This window comes from Coffea arabica, chromosome 6c (genome assembly GCF_036785885.1).
Source record: "Coffea arabica cultivar ET-39 chromosome 6c, Coffea Arabica ET-39 HiFi, whole genome shotgun sequence".
Lineage (NCBI taxonomy): Eukaryota > Viridiplantae > Streptophyta > Magnoliopsida > Gentianales > Rubiaceae > Coffea > Coffea arabica.
In genome coordinates, this window is record NC_092320.1 from 59,769,771 (window position 1) to 59,788,310 (window position 18,540).

Consider the following 18,540-nt stretch of genomic DNA (forward strand, 5'->3'; position numbering starts at 1 on the left):
AGAGTTTGGTTTGTGGTTACTTAACGGGGGGGTACTTGGATTGAAAATTATTTGAAATATTATTTAGATTAATTATTATAGTATTTTTTGTGATTTAATGTATATAAGATAAAAGGAATGTCAAAAATTTTTTTTGTGATGCAAGCAAATAACTTTTTGATAGATGATTTCTATCCAAGCACACTATTTATTCTTTCTTACATGTGGTGTCTACTATGCAAAAGGGTTAAGGTGCGGAAAGCGTGTGTATTGTGTGAAATCTTATTTGAAATAATTATTATAATATTTTTTATAATGTAATATATATAAGATAAAAATATAAAAAGATGAAAAGGTAAAAATATAAAAAGGTAAAAATGTAATTAAAAATATATTTGTGATACAAACACAAATATTTTTCTAAAAGATACATATCCAGAGTGTGTTTGGATAAAGTATTATTTGAAATAATTACTGTAATATTTTTTATGATATGATGTATGTAAAATAAAAAAATAATTAAAAATATAAAAAAATAAATTAAAAAATATATTTATGATGCAAGTCAAATATTATTTGGCAAATTTGAGATATCCAAAAGATGAAGGATAAAAAAATCTATTTAACAAAGTGCAAAAGGATGTTTTTAAACGACTTTCCCGAAATTGAAATTAAAAGCCCGTCGTACCTTTTAAACTCTCCTGCAACAAGCCAAGTTCTCCACTCCCCACTTCCAGTACCTGCTACAGTTCCACTCTGAATCCAGCTCCCGAAATGCTTCCCGGCGGCAAGTCTACCAAAACCTCCCGTTTTGAACCCATAGAAAACCCAAGAAAAATCTCCCTCAACTCCACTGCTTCCTCATCAACTCCCCTCCCTTCTTCGCCATCAAAATCCATCCAAGAAAAGCAAAACGATGACCTCCCACTTGACACCTCTTTCTCATCCTCCCCATCAGCATCGGCAACCATCATAGCCAGGAATGAAGATCTCTTGACTCAAATTTTACTCAAATTACCGCCAAAATCCCTCCTCCGCTTCCAATGCGTCTCCAAGCAATGGCTCTCGCTTATTTCCGACCCCGTCTTCCGCCGCCGGCATTCGAGTAGTATCAGGCGCTACCCGACCACTGATTTCCTCTTTTTCAGTTCTGATAGCGACCGGAACGAGATTGATCTGCTGTCATTTTCCGGAGATGGGGTGGATTCAGTGGGAAATGTAAGTTCTCCTTTACGGTACTCGCTTGACGGTGAGATTTTAAGCTTACAATCATGCAATGGATTGCTATGCATTCAGTTTATGGTGAATGATATTAGCCGAGAACTAATTGTGTACAACCCCACAACATGTAAGCATAGGAGTATCCCCTGGCCTTATGCGGAAAGCATTCCGCTTGTAATTCGGTACACTAATATAGCTTTTGACCCTGTAAAATCTGACTACTACAAACTTGTTTGTGTTGGTGTGGACCTTAATGGGGCTTTTTACAGATTCTTGGTTTATTCGTCTGAAGCTGGGGTTTGGAGTGTTAGTAGGGATGCACTTGGGATGGATTCTGGTAGTGCGTATTATTTTCCTAAAGGCGTGTTATGGAATGGGGACGTTCATTTCTTGGGAAGCGATTGTTGTACTCTATGCTTTGATATCGAAAATGAATGCCTACAACCATCCACGCCTCGAATTCCAACTAATTTGGAGGTTGTGGGCAGATGGGATATTAGGTATTTTGGGGAAACAGGGGGGAATTTGTATGTAATTTGTCTAAACAAGCCTAAAGCTATGCTGTTCGATGTTTTTGCGCTGAAGAGGGACTACTCTCAATGGGTTGTGAAGTATCGTGTTGATTTTGCTCCCTTGATTACTTATTATCCTGAGATGAAGAATCGTGGTTTCCATATGCCCTGTTTTGTTGTGGATAAGGAGGGAAAGAAAGCAAGGATTGTGCTATCGGTAGAGGATAAGTTCATTTATTACGATATTCATGGTATGTTTGTTAAGGAGCTTGTTGAAGTAGTGCCTGTGTATGCGGAGGTTGGTGGCTGGGGCGATAGCACGTGGTACACATGGTATGAAGCTTACCAACATGTTGATACACTTGCTTCGGTTTAAGGTCTGCAGATTGTTTGCGCTACTGTCAAGTGTTTTTGATTCTGATGATCGACCTCCATAGGTATCGAAACTCTGTCAAGTGTTTTTGATTCTGATGATCGACCTCCATAGGTATCCAAACTCTGTCAAGCGTTTTTGATTCTGATGATCGACCTCCATAAGTATCGAAACTAAGTAGTAAGTGGTAATGGCTTAGTTTTTTGGACCCATGTAAAAATGGTGCTAAAAGTCCATAGCATGTATGGTTTAGCTATTTTGGACTCATGTGATTATCTTTATGTTTTTCAGTAGAATCATCTAAGAAAACCATGCTGTATATGATGTTCAGGTTTTATAGTAGCTTACTTCCACATTTTGAAGCTGTGTTTTCATTCTGTTTTCTGGTGGTTCTGGATTCTGGAAATTATCATAAATAGGTGCTTCAAGTTGTATGTGGGATTCTAGGCAGGGAACACCTTTGTTTGATCAATGGGATGGTTGTTGCGAATGTTTGTTTCTAGCTGTGGATGACTTGGATGCATTGAATTCCTATTATTCTTCCATGTTTCCTTACATCTGCATGCAAGGATTGCAGTGAATTTCCTATTCTGATTTTTGGGACTGTTTAGTCCAATGATATGTAATCCATGTTCATGCATAAAACTGAGAATGGTTACGAGCAACCTACATTAGCCATTACACACTTTTTTTTTTTGTTGAAGCTGAAATTAATGGGAATTATTGTTCGTTGTTCCCTGATAAGAAATCTAAATTTGTCAAGATAACATGTTAGTTTGGGTTGATTTTAGATGATAATAGTTGTACCGCCATATTAATATGTAAGGAACAGGATTGCATCCTGAGAAGAAAGCCTGCATTTAAGCTGTCTGTGGCAAAATACTTGATTTGAAGAAAAAAAGTGTGATTGGCAGAATTCATTTGTTAGCAACAAAGGAATCTTAAGCCCTGGTTCCCAAGTTCAGAGGAAAAAGAGGACCTCATTTCAGCACAGAAAGAAATGAATCTTATAATATTCTTTTTTGGTCCTAAAGATATAAATCTAAGGAAGTTCAAGATATTAATCTTGTTCTACGCTCCACCTTTTATGCTAATCTGATGCTTGGCATTGCCAGGTAATAATTGCGTGTAAGATAATTATATTTTGAAAGTAAATATGCTTTTTTTTCCCTAAATTCTGTGGATTCTAAGAACCTCCTTCTATATGCATATAGACACATGTATCACTTCTTCTTTAAATTGATTTAGTATTATTTGGACATTCTTGCTCAAGATCCGAACCAAATGATGGAGATATTCATCTTTGTATCATAATTAGAAGCAGTGTATTTTCTATAAAATTAATCTGTTGCAAAGCTTCTCACTTCTGTCCTGAGCATTGTGAGGCAGTGAAATATGTCTGGAAGTGCTAATTTTTAGCATGTTTTGATATGTTAGAAAGTTCATCATCCTGTACTATTGAACTTGTTTAAAATTTTATTGTATCAATTGATTTGCATGATGTAGGGGTGTAATCGAATCTAATGAAGTCGAACACTTGCCGAATCGAGTTCTATTAAGTTTTTTTTTTTTTTTTCAAAATCGAGTTTGAATGTTATCAAATATAAAACATTGTTTAAATTTAGCTTGACTAGTTGGTGAGTGAAGTTCGAACGAGCGCTTGTCAAGTTAAACATGATTTGAGTATCGAGTAGTTTGATTTATTTTTGAACGCTAGTATTAGCGTTCTTGACTCTCGATAGGATCCAAAAAAATAATAATAATAATTGTTAAGTCAATGTTCAATTCCGACATTGTTAGGATTAAATTGGCGCACAAGAACTTTGATGACAAAATACGGTCTAATATTTACATAAGTAAGAATTCATGGTTTTTCGGTATGAATTAATTTTCAATGAAATGCATGAAATGCAAAAGTATCACTACTAGTAACCTATTAAGTCGTGGTGTTTATGATAATGAATACTTTTCCCCAAATGTTAATTTCACAATCCAAAATATATCCCTCCTTTTCATTTTTTCCCCCTTTTTTGAGCATCCAAATAGAATCCTTTACAGTGGCGGAGCCAGAAAAAAGTTTTAGTGGGGGCAAAAATAACACTAAAATTTTTTATCTACTCTTTTTCTAGTTTTTTAAGCAAAAATAAATAAATAAATTCACCAACAAGTACAAATGATACGTATATTTCATGAGAAACATAAAAAGACAAACTCAAAATTATTAATGTAATAATAATTTTATTTCAAAAACAAACTAAACTATTTACAATTGCTCACGACAAGTTTTCATATTTTGATAACGGTTTATAACTTTCTCATTTTGAACTTCACAAATTATATTTTTCTCAATATAAGTAATTAAACTAAATTTTGTGACTCATTTTTTCACATCTTTTCTTAACAAACTCTGGGACACACTTAAAATTATGTCAAAATTATATAAGTATGATAGAAATTTAAAGGGAGCAGTGAGGGCCCGTGCCCCTAGTGCCCCCATCTTAAATCCACCCCTGATCCTCTATCATTTCGTTGTCTTAGGATTTCTGACCTAAATAGACAATGAAATTTTTAAAAATTCCCCTTCCCTATTTTGATGATACATTTTTCATCAAAATGTTTTATAGTTTTCTATGTTGCCGATCAAGCTCAATATCATTTCTATGTGTACTGGTAAATTTGTTCAATCACTTGAATAGGAAAGAAAATTGAGAGTAACTTGGGGGCACTTTGAACTATTATACAGTTTAAATTGACAGAACGCCTTTATGCCTTAATCTTAATGTGTTTCGTTTTAGCCTAAAAAGCATACAAAATAATTGGTGTTTTTTTTTTGGGTCGAAACATAGCTTTATATATTTATAATGCAAGCTGTATAGTAATTGAACAACGGCCCAAACAAAAAGGACAACAGTCCTACAATATCTCATGATATTTTAGCACCCAAGATTGGGATTCACCCATTCTTCATCTAATGTCAGGCTACGGACTCCATTTCTGTACTGGATTGGGGAATTGGTTCAGAAATTGGGGAAGAAGCTTTCAGAGAGACAGAGGAAAGAGATGAAGAGATGAGCGGGAGAAATTAGAGAGAGAAAGTAGGAAAGAGATAATGAAATTCTGTTAAATCTGTTGGATGCTTTTCTGGCCAATCCAGAGCCTACAAATAGGACAGACAACCGACTCAATTAATTCTTGTAATTGAATCTGTTAATGCTTCCTACGGCGTCGTTCCTTTTATTTCCTAGTTATGCGACGTCGTCACACTTATTCTGCTCTATCAGACCTAATTTGCACAATTGAAATGGAAACGGTATCGTTTGATACAATTTGGGCGCAATATTTAGTTCCCTGACAATGCTGCCCTCTTTAAAATAGTCTTGTCCTCAAGACTGGAACTGAGGAAACTGAGCTTGGATGAAGTCTTGGTCTTCCCATGAAGCCTCGTCTTCACTTAATTGACACCATTTGATCAGGTACTGAATCACAGTTTGGTCCTTCCTCATGATCACCCTTCTGCTTAGAATGCGCTCTGGGAACAAGGCACACTAATCATCTAAGTCAGGTTCAGGTAGAGTAGCTGCAATGGAATGCAGTGGCCCTAACTTCTTTTTAAGTAACGAAACATGAAAAACTGGATGAATGCGTGCTCCTGCAGGTAATCTGAGACGATAAGCAACTGATCCAACCCTTGCTTCAATCTGGAATGGCCCACAGAATCTGGCAGAGAGTTTGAGACACTTTCTTATAGCAACTGTCTGCTGCCTATAAGGCTGCAGTTTTAGGAATACCCAATCACCTACTTCGAAAGCCCTTTCCGTGCGTTTCTGGTCTGCGAAATGTTTCATCCTTTGCTGAGCTTTTGCTAAGTGGTCTTTAATGCTACTGGAGATTCGTAGCCTTTCCTGGAGAAGTTGTGAGGCTGCTGGTATAATGGTATCATGATGGGGGCCTAAGGGTAAAGGGGTAGGCTTGTAACCATACAAAGCTTCAAAAGGAGACATTTGCAAGCTGGAGTGATAAGATGAATTGTACCACCATTCTGCTAGAGGTAGCCATTTGCGCCAGTTGTGGGGGAGTTCCCCAGTCATGCACCTCAAGTAACTTTCCACACATTGGTTAAGTCTCCGCTCTGTCCATCTGATTGGGGGTGATAAGCAGAACTGTATCTTAATTCTGTCCCTGCTAGCTTGAACAACTCTTGCCAGAAGGCACTAGTGAAAATTCTGTCCTTGTCAGTTATAATAGATTCAGGTAGGCCATGCAGTCTGAAGATATTGTCAAGGAAGAGTTGAGCCACTTGCTTGGCTGTAAAGGGATGGTGTAATGCCAGGAAATGACCCATCTTTGTCAGCCTATCAATTACCACCACCACTGTATCATATCCCTGGGATGGAGGTAGGCTCTCTATGAAGTCCATAGTGATGTGAGTCCAGGCCAAACGAGGAATAGGCAATGGTTGTAGCAATCTAGGGGAAGGAACATGCTCTGACTTGCATCTCTGACAAATGTCACGTTCTTGAATATACCTTACGACATCTTGCTTCATGTTGGGCCAATAGAACAAGTTCTTTAGTCTCTGCCAGCAACCTCTTTGTCCAGAATGCCCCCCCAACGCAGAATCATGCAGAGTTTGAATTAGCTTGTCTCTCAATCCATTGCTGGACCCCACATAAAGTTTGCCACTATACTTTAACAGTCCATTGTTCCATTCATACTGGGATTGAGAAGCTGGGTCTAGCACTAGTTGGGAAATGATACTCTGGCACTGAGAATCAGAGTTATAACTCTCTTGCAGTTCCTTTATCCATAATGGTTCAGCTGTGGTGATGGCCAAACAGAATCCTTGCTGTCCTGCCTGATCTGTGTTTCTTGCATGCAACCTAGACAGAGCATTAGCTACTTTATTTTCCGCTCCTTTTTTGTACTGAATCTCATAATCCAGTCCCAACAATTTGGCCAACCACTTATGTTGCAGGGTAGTGGTGAGTTTCTGGTCTAATAGGTACTTCAGGGACTGATGATCTGTCTTAATAATAAAATGATACCCTATCAAGTAGTGCCTCCACTTGGTTACTGCCATCACCAATGCCAACAGCTCCTTTTCATATGCTGACAGCCCCAAATTCTTAGATGATAATGCCTTGCTTAGGAAGGCTATAGGGTGGCCCTCTCGCATCAAGACTGCTCCAATTCCACCTCCACTAGCATCAGTCTCGATAGTGAAAACTTTATGGAAGTCTGGTAGTGCGAGCACAGGAGCCTTACACATGATACACTTCAATGACTTAAAAGTCTCTCCTGCTTCCCTGTTCCAGACAAATTTATCTTTCTTAAGTAGTTCCGTGAGTGGCTTGCAGATGATCCCATAGTGTTGAATGAATCTTCTGTAGTACCCAGTCAGACCCAAGAAACCCCTCAGATCTTTCACTGTCTCAGGAATAAGCCATTTCATGATACTCTCAATCTTGGCTTGATCCATTGAGACCTCCTTCTCAGTTTTAGTATGGCCCAGATAGTCTATCTTTTCCTGTGCAAAGGAGCATTTGGATCTCTTGGCAAAAAGCTGGTGCTGTCGTAGGATAGACAGCACTGTTTTCAAATGATCTAAATGCGATTCTAGTGTGGGGCTGTAAATCAAGATGTCATCAAAGAATACTAAAACAAATTTCCTTAAGTAAGGTTGAAATATCTGATTCATAAGGGATTGGAAGGTTGCAGGTGCATTGGTGAGGCCGAATGGCATCACTAAGAACTCATAATGACCACTGTGAGTTTGGAAGGCAGTCTTGTGGGCATCCTTAGGTTTGACCCTGATCTGGTGATAACCAGATGTGAGATCCAGTTTGCTTTTGTACTTTGACCCTGCCAGCTCATTGATCAGTTCGTCTACATTAGGTATGGGATACCTGTCCTTAATAGTCATCTCATTCAAGCGCCTACAATCCACACAGAAACGCCATGTTCCTTCTTTCTTTTTGACTAACAACACTGGTGATGCGAATGGGCTGTTGCTAGGGATAATGATCCCATGCTGCAGCATCTCCCTAACTTGCTTCTCTATTTCTCCTTTTTGGGAGTGGGGGTATCTGTAAGGCCTCATTTTAAAAGCTTGGGAATTAGGCTTTAAGAGGATCTCATGGTCTACTGTTCTTGTGGGGGGCAACTCAGTGGGGGTCTGGAATACATCATCAAATTCTTCAATGATCTGCTGTACTCCATCAGGCATAGCAAATTCCTCAGATGTCTTCTGTTGCCCCATCCTCAAAGCCATGCACATCTGTCTTTTATACTCAATGAAATGTCTCAGGTCACTCTCTCTGATCAGATCCAAGTCACAATCTTCTGCCTGCCCTCTCAGTTGTACTACTTCCCCCTGGTTATGTAGAGAAATGGTCAGCTGATGGAAATCAAAGGTAATGGGGCAGAAGTGAGTCATCCAGTCCACCCCCAGTATGATATCTCAGCCACTCAGGTCCATAACCTTGAGATTAAAGCAGAACTTACGCCGGCCAACTTCCCAGGAAGCTTTGGGGTAGATGGCCTTGCTTGTCACACAAGCTCCATTGCCTACAATCACGGAAAATGGTTTCACCATTTGATATGGTATGTCCATTGCAATCACCTTCTCACTGCTGATATAATTGTCAGAACTCCCAGTGTCTACTAGAATGAGCATTTCCTCCCCATCCATCTTCCCTACCAATGTTATTGTCTTCCTCGTCATGGATTCTGACAATGTATACAAGGACATTTCCATTGTTTGGCTTGGATTACCAGTGGATTCCTCTTGCTCCCCTACAGCATCTTCAAACTCAGGTTCCTTTTCATCCTCCGTCACCAGAAGGTTTAAATGTCCAGATTTACACTGGTGCCCTTGACCAAACTTCTCCCCACATTTGAAACAAAGTCCTTTATCCCTTCTGTATTGTAATTCTTGCGGTGAGATTCTCCTAGACTCAGAGCCAGGAGTGGAAAATGCACTTCCACTGAAAGGAGTGTTCCTGAATGTGCTAGTAGAAGGTACCCTGTAGTGAGAGTTTGGGTTCTGATGCTGAGAAGAATTCCTAGTAATGCCAAATTTGTCTTCGTGCGTATTCCGTCCTCCTTCTTTGAAGGTCCTGGTTTGTAGTCTTAATGCCTCCTCTTGAAGGGTAGCCAATTCAAAGGCTTCAGACAGGGTGGCAGGTTTCAGCATTCGTATCATAGTTTTGATTTCTTCCTTAAGCCCACTGATGAAGCTAGACACAAAATATTCCTCATCTAGGTGTTGATTCCTAATTATCATGAGAGTCTTAAGTTCCTCAAACTTTTCCTGGTATTCCTCTACTTTGCCAGATTGCCTCAGCTTATTAAATTCCTCCACTATATCCCTCCCATTTCTGCTATCAAACCTCTTATACAGCAACTCCTCAAAAGTTCCCCAAGATATTCCTGGTCGTTCCAATTTAATTCCCTGGAACCAGTTATCAGCCTTTCCTTCCAGATACATTTCGATCACCTCTACTTTCTGATCCTCAGGGATCTGGTAACTCAGGCAGTATTTATTACATTTTCGAATCCATTCCCTAGGGTTCTCACCAGCAAACATGGGTAAATCAATTCTAGGAGGATTTGATATAAAGATCTTGCTTGTTTCCTTCCTGGCGGTCCTGTAGAAATCAGCTCCTACTGTCAACCTTTGATTTAGCGGAGGCGTGGGTAATAGAGGAGTCTGCTCCCTTCTTATTCTGTCCTCTTCAGAAGTAGCCTTGTCTCTGCTGATCATTGATCTCATGAAGGCACTGAACTCTTGCTTCATTTCCGCCAGCAGTCCTTCCATCCTCTTGTTGTTTTCTTCTAGCTCTGTACGGAACTCCGTCTGTAACTGCTGCTGCTGCGATTGCGAAGACTGCAGACTTTCTACTACTTCTTGGATTCTGATTTCTTGCTTTCTAATTTGCTCCTCGAGTGTCTTGAACCTGGTGCTCTCCGCCATAGCCTCTGTTGTTATCCAAGAATCCGGCCTGCTCTGATACCAATTGTCAGGCTACGGACTCCATTTCTGTACTGGATTGGGGAATTGGTTCAGAAATTGGGGAAGAAGCTTTCAGAGAGATAGAGGAAAGAGATGAAGAGATGAGCGGGAGAAATTAGAGAGAGAAAGTAGGAAAGAGATAATGAAATTCTGTTAAATCTGTTGGATGCTTTTCTGGCCAATCCAGAGCCTACAAATAGGACAGACAACCGACTCAATTAATTCTTGTAATTGAACCTGTTAATGCTTCCTATGGCGTCGTTCCTTTTATTTCCTAGTTATGCGACGTTGTCACACTTATTCTGCACTATCAGACCTAATTTGCACAATTGAAATGGAAACGGTATCGTTTGATACAATTTGGGCGCAATATTTAGTTCCCTGACATCTAATCAGATTTCTAGAGCATACAATTGGTCAGATGACTACTTTTTGATATATGTAAAAAAAATTTAGGAACTAAAAAATCCATGACGGAAAATTTGATAGGGTAATGATATGTGAAAATCGAATCAATAAAATTGTACTAGTGTTAAATGTTCAAATAAAAATAGGAAAAAGAGGAAGATTATGTTATTCTTTTTTTTTTTTAACTTTTTCTATTCCTCAAATATTTTAAGGACTACTTTGATATATGTAAAAAAGTTTAGGAACTGAAAAATCCATGATGAACGTTGAAAAGAGGTATAGGAGCAAATACATTAAAATTAAAAAAATAGAACTTGTGGGACTCTGTAACACTTTAAAATAAATATGAGGACTAAAGCTGCAAATCCCTCTATTGAGAAAAATTTAGGGTTAATTACATTTACCTCCCCTGAGGTTTGACCATATTACCAATCAATCCCTATAATTTGTTCAAATAACGGTCTCACCCTTTGAATGATCAAACATTTAACAAAAACCCCCTTAATGCCGAAAATGCCCTTATTGAGGCCATGTTGCATTAAAAAAAGAACATATTTTTATTTTATTAACCCTGAAACAATCCAAAAAAATAGAAAAAAGTTTTTGTTTATTATTTTATAAAAATCATATCTTTGCTTCCATAAATAGTTTTGAATCAATAATTATTTTAAATCTTAAAAATGAATATTAAAAATTAGATAAATTGAAAGAAAAATTAAAAAAGAAGAAATTATTTTAATTCCTGGAGTATGGTTCAAATTGAGGAAAACATGCCTTGTGCTCTCCGCAACATGCCTTGAACCACAAATTCGAACCATACTTGAGGATTTAAAATAATTGCTTCTTTTTTATTTTTCTTTCAATTTATCTAATTTTTAATATTCATTTTTAAGATTTAAAATAATTATTGATTCAAAACTATTTATGGAAGCAAAGATATGATTTTTATAAAATAATAAGCAAAAACTTTTTTCTATTATTTTGGATTACTTGAAGGTTAATAAATAAAAATATGTTCTTTTTTTAATGCAATATGGCCTCAAAAAGGGCATTTTCGGCATTAAGGGGATTTTTGTTAAATGTTTGATCATTCAAAGGGTGAGACCGTTATTTAGACAAATTACAGGGATTGATTGGTAATATGGTCAAACCTCAGGGGAGGTAAATGTAATTAATCCAAAAATTTATTGGATTAAATGCTGATTATCTAGAGTTTAAATTGCACCGATCTTGTCAAAAATAAAAGAAAATAAAAGCGAAGTAGACAGTAACAGCCTTCAGCCGGAAAAAATGGATACGCTTGGCGGCGATAGAGGCGGCGATGGCCAATTCCGGCGCTCTTCAACCCGAATATCTAGAGCTCCCCTCATCAAACACATAAGCAACTCAAGAAAATTCTCTATCCGCCGCTCCTCCTCCTCCTCTGCTTCGGTGGAACAAATTCAAACCTCGGAAACCACCGAAATTCCACCGCCTTTTGTTTCTTCATCTTCTTCACCATTATCAGCAACTTTGATCGGGTATAATGAAGATATTCTGCTACAAATTCTCCCATATTTACCCCCAAAATCCCTCCTCCGCTTCCAATCCGTCTCCAAGAAATGGCTCTCGATCATCTCCAACCCCACCTTCCGTCGTCTCCACCTCCGGGTCAATCCCACCACCGCCACTTCCGCCTTCATTTTATTCCGAAAGATAAAAAACATGGCCCCGGAGCTCAATTTCATCTCTTCCCACGAAGATTATGTGAATCCCATGGGTAACATAGTTTCTAATTTGAATAATTTGTTTGAAAATGCTGATATTCTTGGCTTACATTCTTGCAATGGGTTGTTATGCGTCAAGTTTTGCTTCAATTATGATAGTATAGAATTTGTTGTTTATAATCCTACTACCAATAAGTATAGGCTGATTCCTAGGCTCAAAAAGATTGTAGAAGAACGGTTGTTGCAAACTTCAGTTGTTAATATTGCTTTTGACCCCTTGAATCCTGCCCAGTACACGCTTGTTTGCGTGATAACAGACCATTTTGAGAGTGAGTACCGGTTCATTGTGTATTCGTCTGAAACTGGTTTTTGGAGGGAGAGTGTAAAGAGATTGGATATTTATACTGAAAAATATTACTTTGATAGAGGGGTGTTATGGAATGGCGGTCTTCATTGGGCTACCCAATGGGGTTCTACTGTTTGCTTTGATATAGATCATGAGTGCGTGAGGTCAACAATGCCTAATCTTCCAGCATTGTATGATGATTCTTCGGAAGTTTGCTATTTTGGAGATTCAGGAGGGGAATTATATCTCATTAGTGTTAGTATGCCCCGGAAGACGGTGTTTAATGTCTTTTCTCTGAAGATGGACTATTCTAAGTGGGATGTGAAGCATCGGATTGATCTTACTCTGTTGAGTATTTTTTACCCATTGGTTGTTGATGAAGAGCTTGATCCTAACGAGTTTGGTTTCCACATACTGCATTATGTTGTGGACAAGAACAGAGGGAATGTAATGGTTGTGCTATCAATGCATCGTAAAATCTTTTGTTATGATATCAATGATCTGACTGTCAAGGAGCTTGCCAACATAGAGCCCAAGGAGGTGTCTTATCGGTGGATGGAAACCTCAAAGTACTTGCGGAGGGATGCCTCAAAATACATGTGGAGAGAAGCCTACCAACATGTTGAGACGTTGGCCTATATCTAATTGGGTTGCAGCATTTTGGTATATGCAGCTGCAACTTGATAATTCTGTACTTGGCTGACCTTTAGTTGTTCTTAAGGTATGAAAATCTTGTATAGTTTGGAGATCATCAAATGTTAGTTATGCCATTATTTTTCTTTTAGATGTATCAGGAATAGCACATGTTATGTGTTGGATTATTCTCATTATCTTCTTGTTGCAATTCCCTTCTTACAGTAATTGATTATAGAGGCTCCAGGAATTAATGTTTCAAGGTTTACCAATACCTTACATTGTGCAAAGGTTGAATTTGTATTGTTTTTTGGCAAAGATCCCTTATCATATTTGCAAGGGTCTTGTGGGAGTTTTCAGTTATGGATGGATTAAGAAATAGATAATTTTCTTTTCAGGTGTGCATCTCAAGAATTTTGTGCGGATGCACTTGTTTTTGCATCAGAAGATATTACATGCTAGTAGTATCAATTTCTAATGAAGCTTACACATAACACTGAAAGACCATGAGAGTTGAGGACCTTGCTGCTTTAACGGTTTCACCTCAATTCTATGCTTGCATCTTAGTATGCTCAAGTTCAAACTGGTTGAAGCTGTTCTTGATTAGAGCATGACTGATAAATCTGCTCGATCATGTTAACTCTTGCTTCCAGTGGACTTCTTATTAAAATCATGACATGCTAAAAGATTATTGCTTTTTTTTTTTTTTAAATGTTTTTAATAAAAATCACATTCATGAATAATCTGCTTATCAAAAAAACAGATACTTGGAAACAAATTCATACTTGCACTCTGCAGATACGACCTAGAAATTCAACGTGTCAAGATTAGCATTAGATGATAGCACTTCTGTCCATTTATATGTCGACTATAATCACAAAATTATTTATTTTTATTAAATTTGACATACAAGCAAATCTTCTCTTGTAGTTAAACTGAATATTTTGGCACAACTGGGTTTATTGCGGTTTATTAGGTCAAAGAGTCTACTTGAAAGAAAGATTATTCCTAGATATTGTAGCTAATCACAAGCAACTTCTCCAAGTTGCTCAAAAATCGACCGCAGGCATCGACAATTACTGCAAAAGGTCATTGATCTAGTTAAACAAATGTATAGTTCAGTAGCCTAATAGATGACAAGCTTTGCATAACAATCAGTATTAGGACATGATATATGATATTTCATTGTTGTTATACTGGTACATGCATGATTAGGTGAGAACGCTATAAAATGCCAAGCACAACTGCTGGTTGAACGCAAAATATCTGGACAACTTCAAATAGTTTGGAATGATGGCCCTAACCTCCCCTAAGTTATTGCTGTTCTCTTGTTCTGATTCATTTAAATCTTAAGCTTTGGCGCTGTGATTTCATTTCAATCCTTATGCCGAGATACTTTGTTGTTCTAGAATTCAGAGACTAGAAGGTTCAACTTAACTGTGCTTTGTTCAACTTGACAGTGTTTATGCTCTGGTATACTGCACTTCCGATATCTTAAGCACACAAACTGTTCTTCATTTTTCTAATTTTCTGTGATCTAATGTTAAGCATTTCTTATGCAACATGATGGCATTATCTATTTTCTTGCCTGCTGCACCTTTGATCCTGTTTAAACAGGATAACATGTCCTTTTGAAAATTTTGGATAAGGTGCAATTCTGGCTGCTAGACTGAGTAGAATTAGCTTTCGGCATTTCATGACTGCTACCACTAGTATTATAGCCAGTGGATGATTTCTTTTAATATAGTTTTTAGTAGTGGGCAGTACTATGCTACTACTTTGCCTAGGATCTACTCAGTCGCCCCAGGAAACAGTTCATATTCTTGGAATTTTCCAATCTCTAGTTTCACTTTCAACTTTATGGTAATAATTATTAAATAAATATTTCAACCACCGGCTCAGGTCTGGTTTAAGAATGCCAAAATGTTGCTAAATTTGGTCAAAAGAAAACTTGAATCTACTGGATCTCATGTCTCTTGCTTAAATTAGATACTTAGAATCTGAATTGTAAATGCTTATGAGTACCCTTGACACATCTGAGGCTGCAAATGAATCGAGCTCAATCGAGTAGCTGGCGATCTTGCTAGGTCAAAACTCGAGCTCGACTTGCATTGCCTGAGTTTGAGCAGTTCGCGTTGTTTGACGAGTCGAGTTCGAGCGTTGTTTGACGAGTCGAGTTCGAGCCTAATATGTGAAACTCGAAATTCTGTCGAATTTAATTGAGTTCAATCAAACTTCACAATTGCACATACGTACACACATATTAATTTTTTTTTATTTATTAGTATGAAATGTCTATTTCATTCCTTATTTAAAATTATATAAAGTATAAATTGATATTTCTTAAGCTCGATTGAACTCGAGTTAAGCTCGATTGGACTCGATTTGGATGAGCTTGAGCTCGAACTTGAATACGACAAAATAAAATCGATTTCGAACTTGAACTTGAGTTTGACTTTCAAGAGCTCGATGAGTTTGAACTCAAGGTCAAACCCAAGTTTTTGAGCTCGACTCGACTCAATTTACATAGTTACGTCATCAAAACAACACCATTTTTACCAACTTTTGGCGATTGGAGATCACTCAAACGTTAGCGAAGGATATGTTTGAAAGTGTTCTATGCACAGACTATATTGGTTTTTGGTTCGTACTATGGTTCACAAATAAGAGAATTATTACTATTTATTATGTGAGAAAAATTATTAATGGGATATGGAGTTTACATAAAATCGAAATTGAGTTGCCTTTGGTCGAGTTAGGCTCAACCTAAACTAGGCTCAACTCAAATTCAAATAATTTATACATTATATGTTCAAAATAAATGTATATTTTTAGAATATACTAATCTTAAAGCATTAATTTTTTTAATTATATATAATTTATAATTGATAAAATCAATAATAATACCTAGTAAATATATAAATACTTTTTACTTATATATTACATATAAAATTTAAAAACTTGAAATGTATATGGTTTCCAATGAACCCAACTAATTAAGCCCAAATGATAGGTTTAATTGCGAGATATAGACCGGACTAGGCTAAACCAGGTGACAATGAGTCGAGTAACATGACGTGTGATATGTAGGATAATGGATGGTGATTAAATGAAGATCAAATTGTGTGTTGATTGGTCAATTTTCTATTGTAGATGGCTTTTAAATAGTTAATGTTTCAAAGTTTTCTTTAATGTGTGCCATATTTGTAAAATATGAACAATTTTAACAACGGTCTGTGTCACGGGTGCTTTATGTGCATTCGTTAAAATATATTTCAAGTGTTATATTTTTAAAAATATAAGATTAATTATAAAAAAATAAATAAATACAAGGGAAGATAAGCAAAATTAAATAGAGAAAATATATAAATGCAAGAGAGAATAATAATTGTTAGTATGTATACATATATAGTAGGTTGGGTAAATATTATATGTGTTAACGAATACTCATTCGTTAAAAAAACCCTTTTAACAAATATTGATTTTTGTTTCGTTAAATTCTTCTACAAACAAATTTTTCAAGGTACTATTTTTTTTTGGGGGAGTAAGAGCCAATATGGATTATAATTTTTTAGATTTTTTTTGGAAAAGAATTACTTTAACACTTTCTTCAGACATGATATATTTTAGATATAATTACAAAAATGATTGAAAATTATATAGAAAACATAAAAAAAATCCAAAAAAATTACAATTCAACCAAGATAAAAGTCCCGCAACTAATTTCTTGAAATATTGATGAAAAAAAAAAAGTCGAACAATTGTAGCCATTAGAAGGAATGTATACCAATCTATGCCAGCCGTAGAAATGAATTTTTTTTTTTAATATTACAATAGGCCAGTGTCCGTATTTATTTTTATTTTGCTTTTCATTCGCACAACTAATCTTTGGTTTCGTTTTTTCTTTCGTAACGTTACAAAAGAGTAGTGTCAACAGCCAACACACAAATGCAATACGTGGCCGTTTCTTCTACACGTGTCAACAACAGAAAACGACACATTCCTTCCTTTTGCTCCTCAACTCCCGGCCCACAAGAAGAGTGGAAGCGGTGAAAATTTTCCAAAATTGGTTGGAGCCTGCAAGAGCAAGGGTATTATAGAAAAGGATAATTGTAGAAACCTCCCCTAAGGTTTCTAACAATTTCATTTGGCACTTCAAAATTTCAAAAATTTCACTTGTTATTTTATTTACTTTATGTTTTTGGTATAATTTACAACCCATTTTAAAATATAATATTCGAAAATTCATTTTGGAAGAATAAATGTAATATCATTCCAAAGTTGCCCTTTTATTGTCTCACTTTTTTATTGCCAAAACATGAGTATGTTAATAATAAAAGAAAAATAAAAACAAAAAGTATGAAGTTTTTTTTTTGATAAGACAAAATATAGTATATTTTTTTAATACCCAAAATTAATATTTGAAAGTTTATTTGAAAATTTTGCAAGTTATAAAGATAATATTTCTTTATTGTAAAAAAATTTAAGTTAATTTAAGAAGTTTTATAAATCATCTACGTATTTTTGAATTTTAATTTTTTTTGTCCAAATCAATGGCTTGAAAACTTAAAAAAAAAACTCATGCTAAAAATTATATACAAATTTGTTTGTATTATTTTTTAAGCTGGTGCAAAAAGATGTCATCGTGGTTATAAATTATTGCAAGTTATTTTTAAGAGTATTGTAAATCATTGAAAATTTCAACTAATTTAACATTTCTTGTTCAAACCAATGGCACAAAAACTATTAAGGAGTATTTCAATCTTGTTATCAACTTTTATATTTTCATTAAAGAACTATATCGATCAATTCACAAAAATTAAGAGACAAAATTAGTGTTATGGTAATTAAGAAATCATAAGAAAAGGGCAAATCTAAAATAAAAGTATGTTCTCTCTCTTAAAATGAGTTTTTTAATATCATATTTTGAAATGGATATTAAATGTTATAAAAAGTTTAAATTAAGTAGAGGTGTCAAAATGGGTGACTTGGGCGGGTTTGGGTTGGATAAAATGGGTAATGGGTATAAGTGAGTCAACTCATTTATACCCATTTAATTAGATGGGTATAAATGGGTAGTCAAAAAATGAATTGGGTAACCCAATTACCCATTTATAACTCATTTATTTTAACTTTTTGCAAACTCATTTAAATTCATTTTTGCAAACTAAGTTATCAATTTATACCACTCTTTGTATCCATCATTAGTTTTAAATATTTACTTATAATGTTCAATAAACTTAATTACCAATTTTTTTCATTTATACTCTATGTCACAAAATTACCTATTATTTAATAATTGAATAATACGAATATAAAAATTTGAATTAAGTACTATAAAAATTAAT

The 18,540-nt window shown here is 36.0% G+C and overlaps 2 protein-coding genes across 2 annotated transcripts; both read left to right on the plus strand.

Moving 5' to 3' along the window:
• The first annotated feature begins 668 nt into the window (after window positions 1-668).
• LOC113692204 (F-box protein At5g07610-like) lies at window positions 669-2,587 on the plus strand. Its single transcript, XM_027210571.2, has one exon. The coding sequence runs from the start codon at window positions 754-756 to the stop codon at window positions 2,086-2,088; it is 1,335 nt and encodes a 444-aa protein (XP_027066372.1). The 5' UTR covers window positions 669-753; the 3' UTR covers window positions 2,089-2,587.
• A 9,210-nt stretch (window positions 2,588-11,797) lies between these two features.
• Window positions 11,798-13,204, plus strand: LOC113693393 (F-box protein At5g07610-like). Its single transcript, XM_027211940.1, has one exon. It carries the CDS (start codon window positions 11,798-11,800, stop codon window positions 13,202-13,204), a length of 1,407 nt encoding a protein of 468 aa, XP_027067741.1.
• The last annotated feature ends 5,336 nt before the right edge of the window (window positions 13,205-18,540 follow it).

Excerpts from the sequence above, each read along its gene's own strand:
- LOC113692204 (XM_027210571.2), top strand. The coding sequence starts at position 754 with ATGCTTCCCGGCGGCAAGTCTACCAAAACCTCCCGTTTTGAACCCATA.
- LOC113693393 (XM_027211940.1), top strand. The coding sequence starts at position 11,798 with ATGGATACGCTTGGCGGCGATAGAGGCGGCGATGGCCAATTCCGGCGC.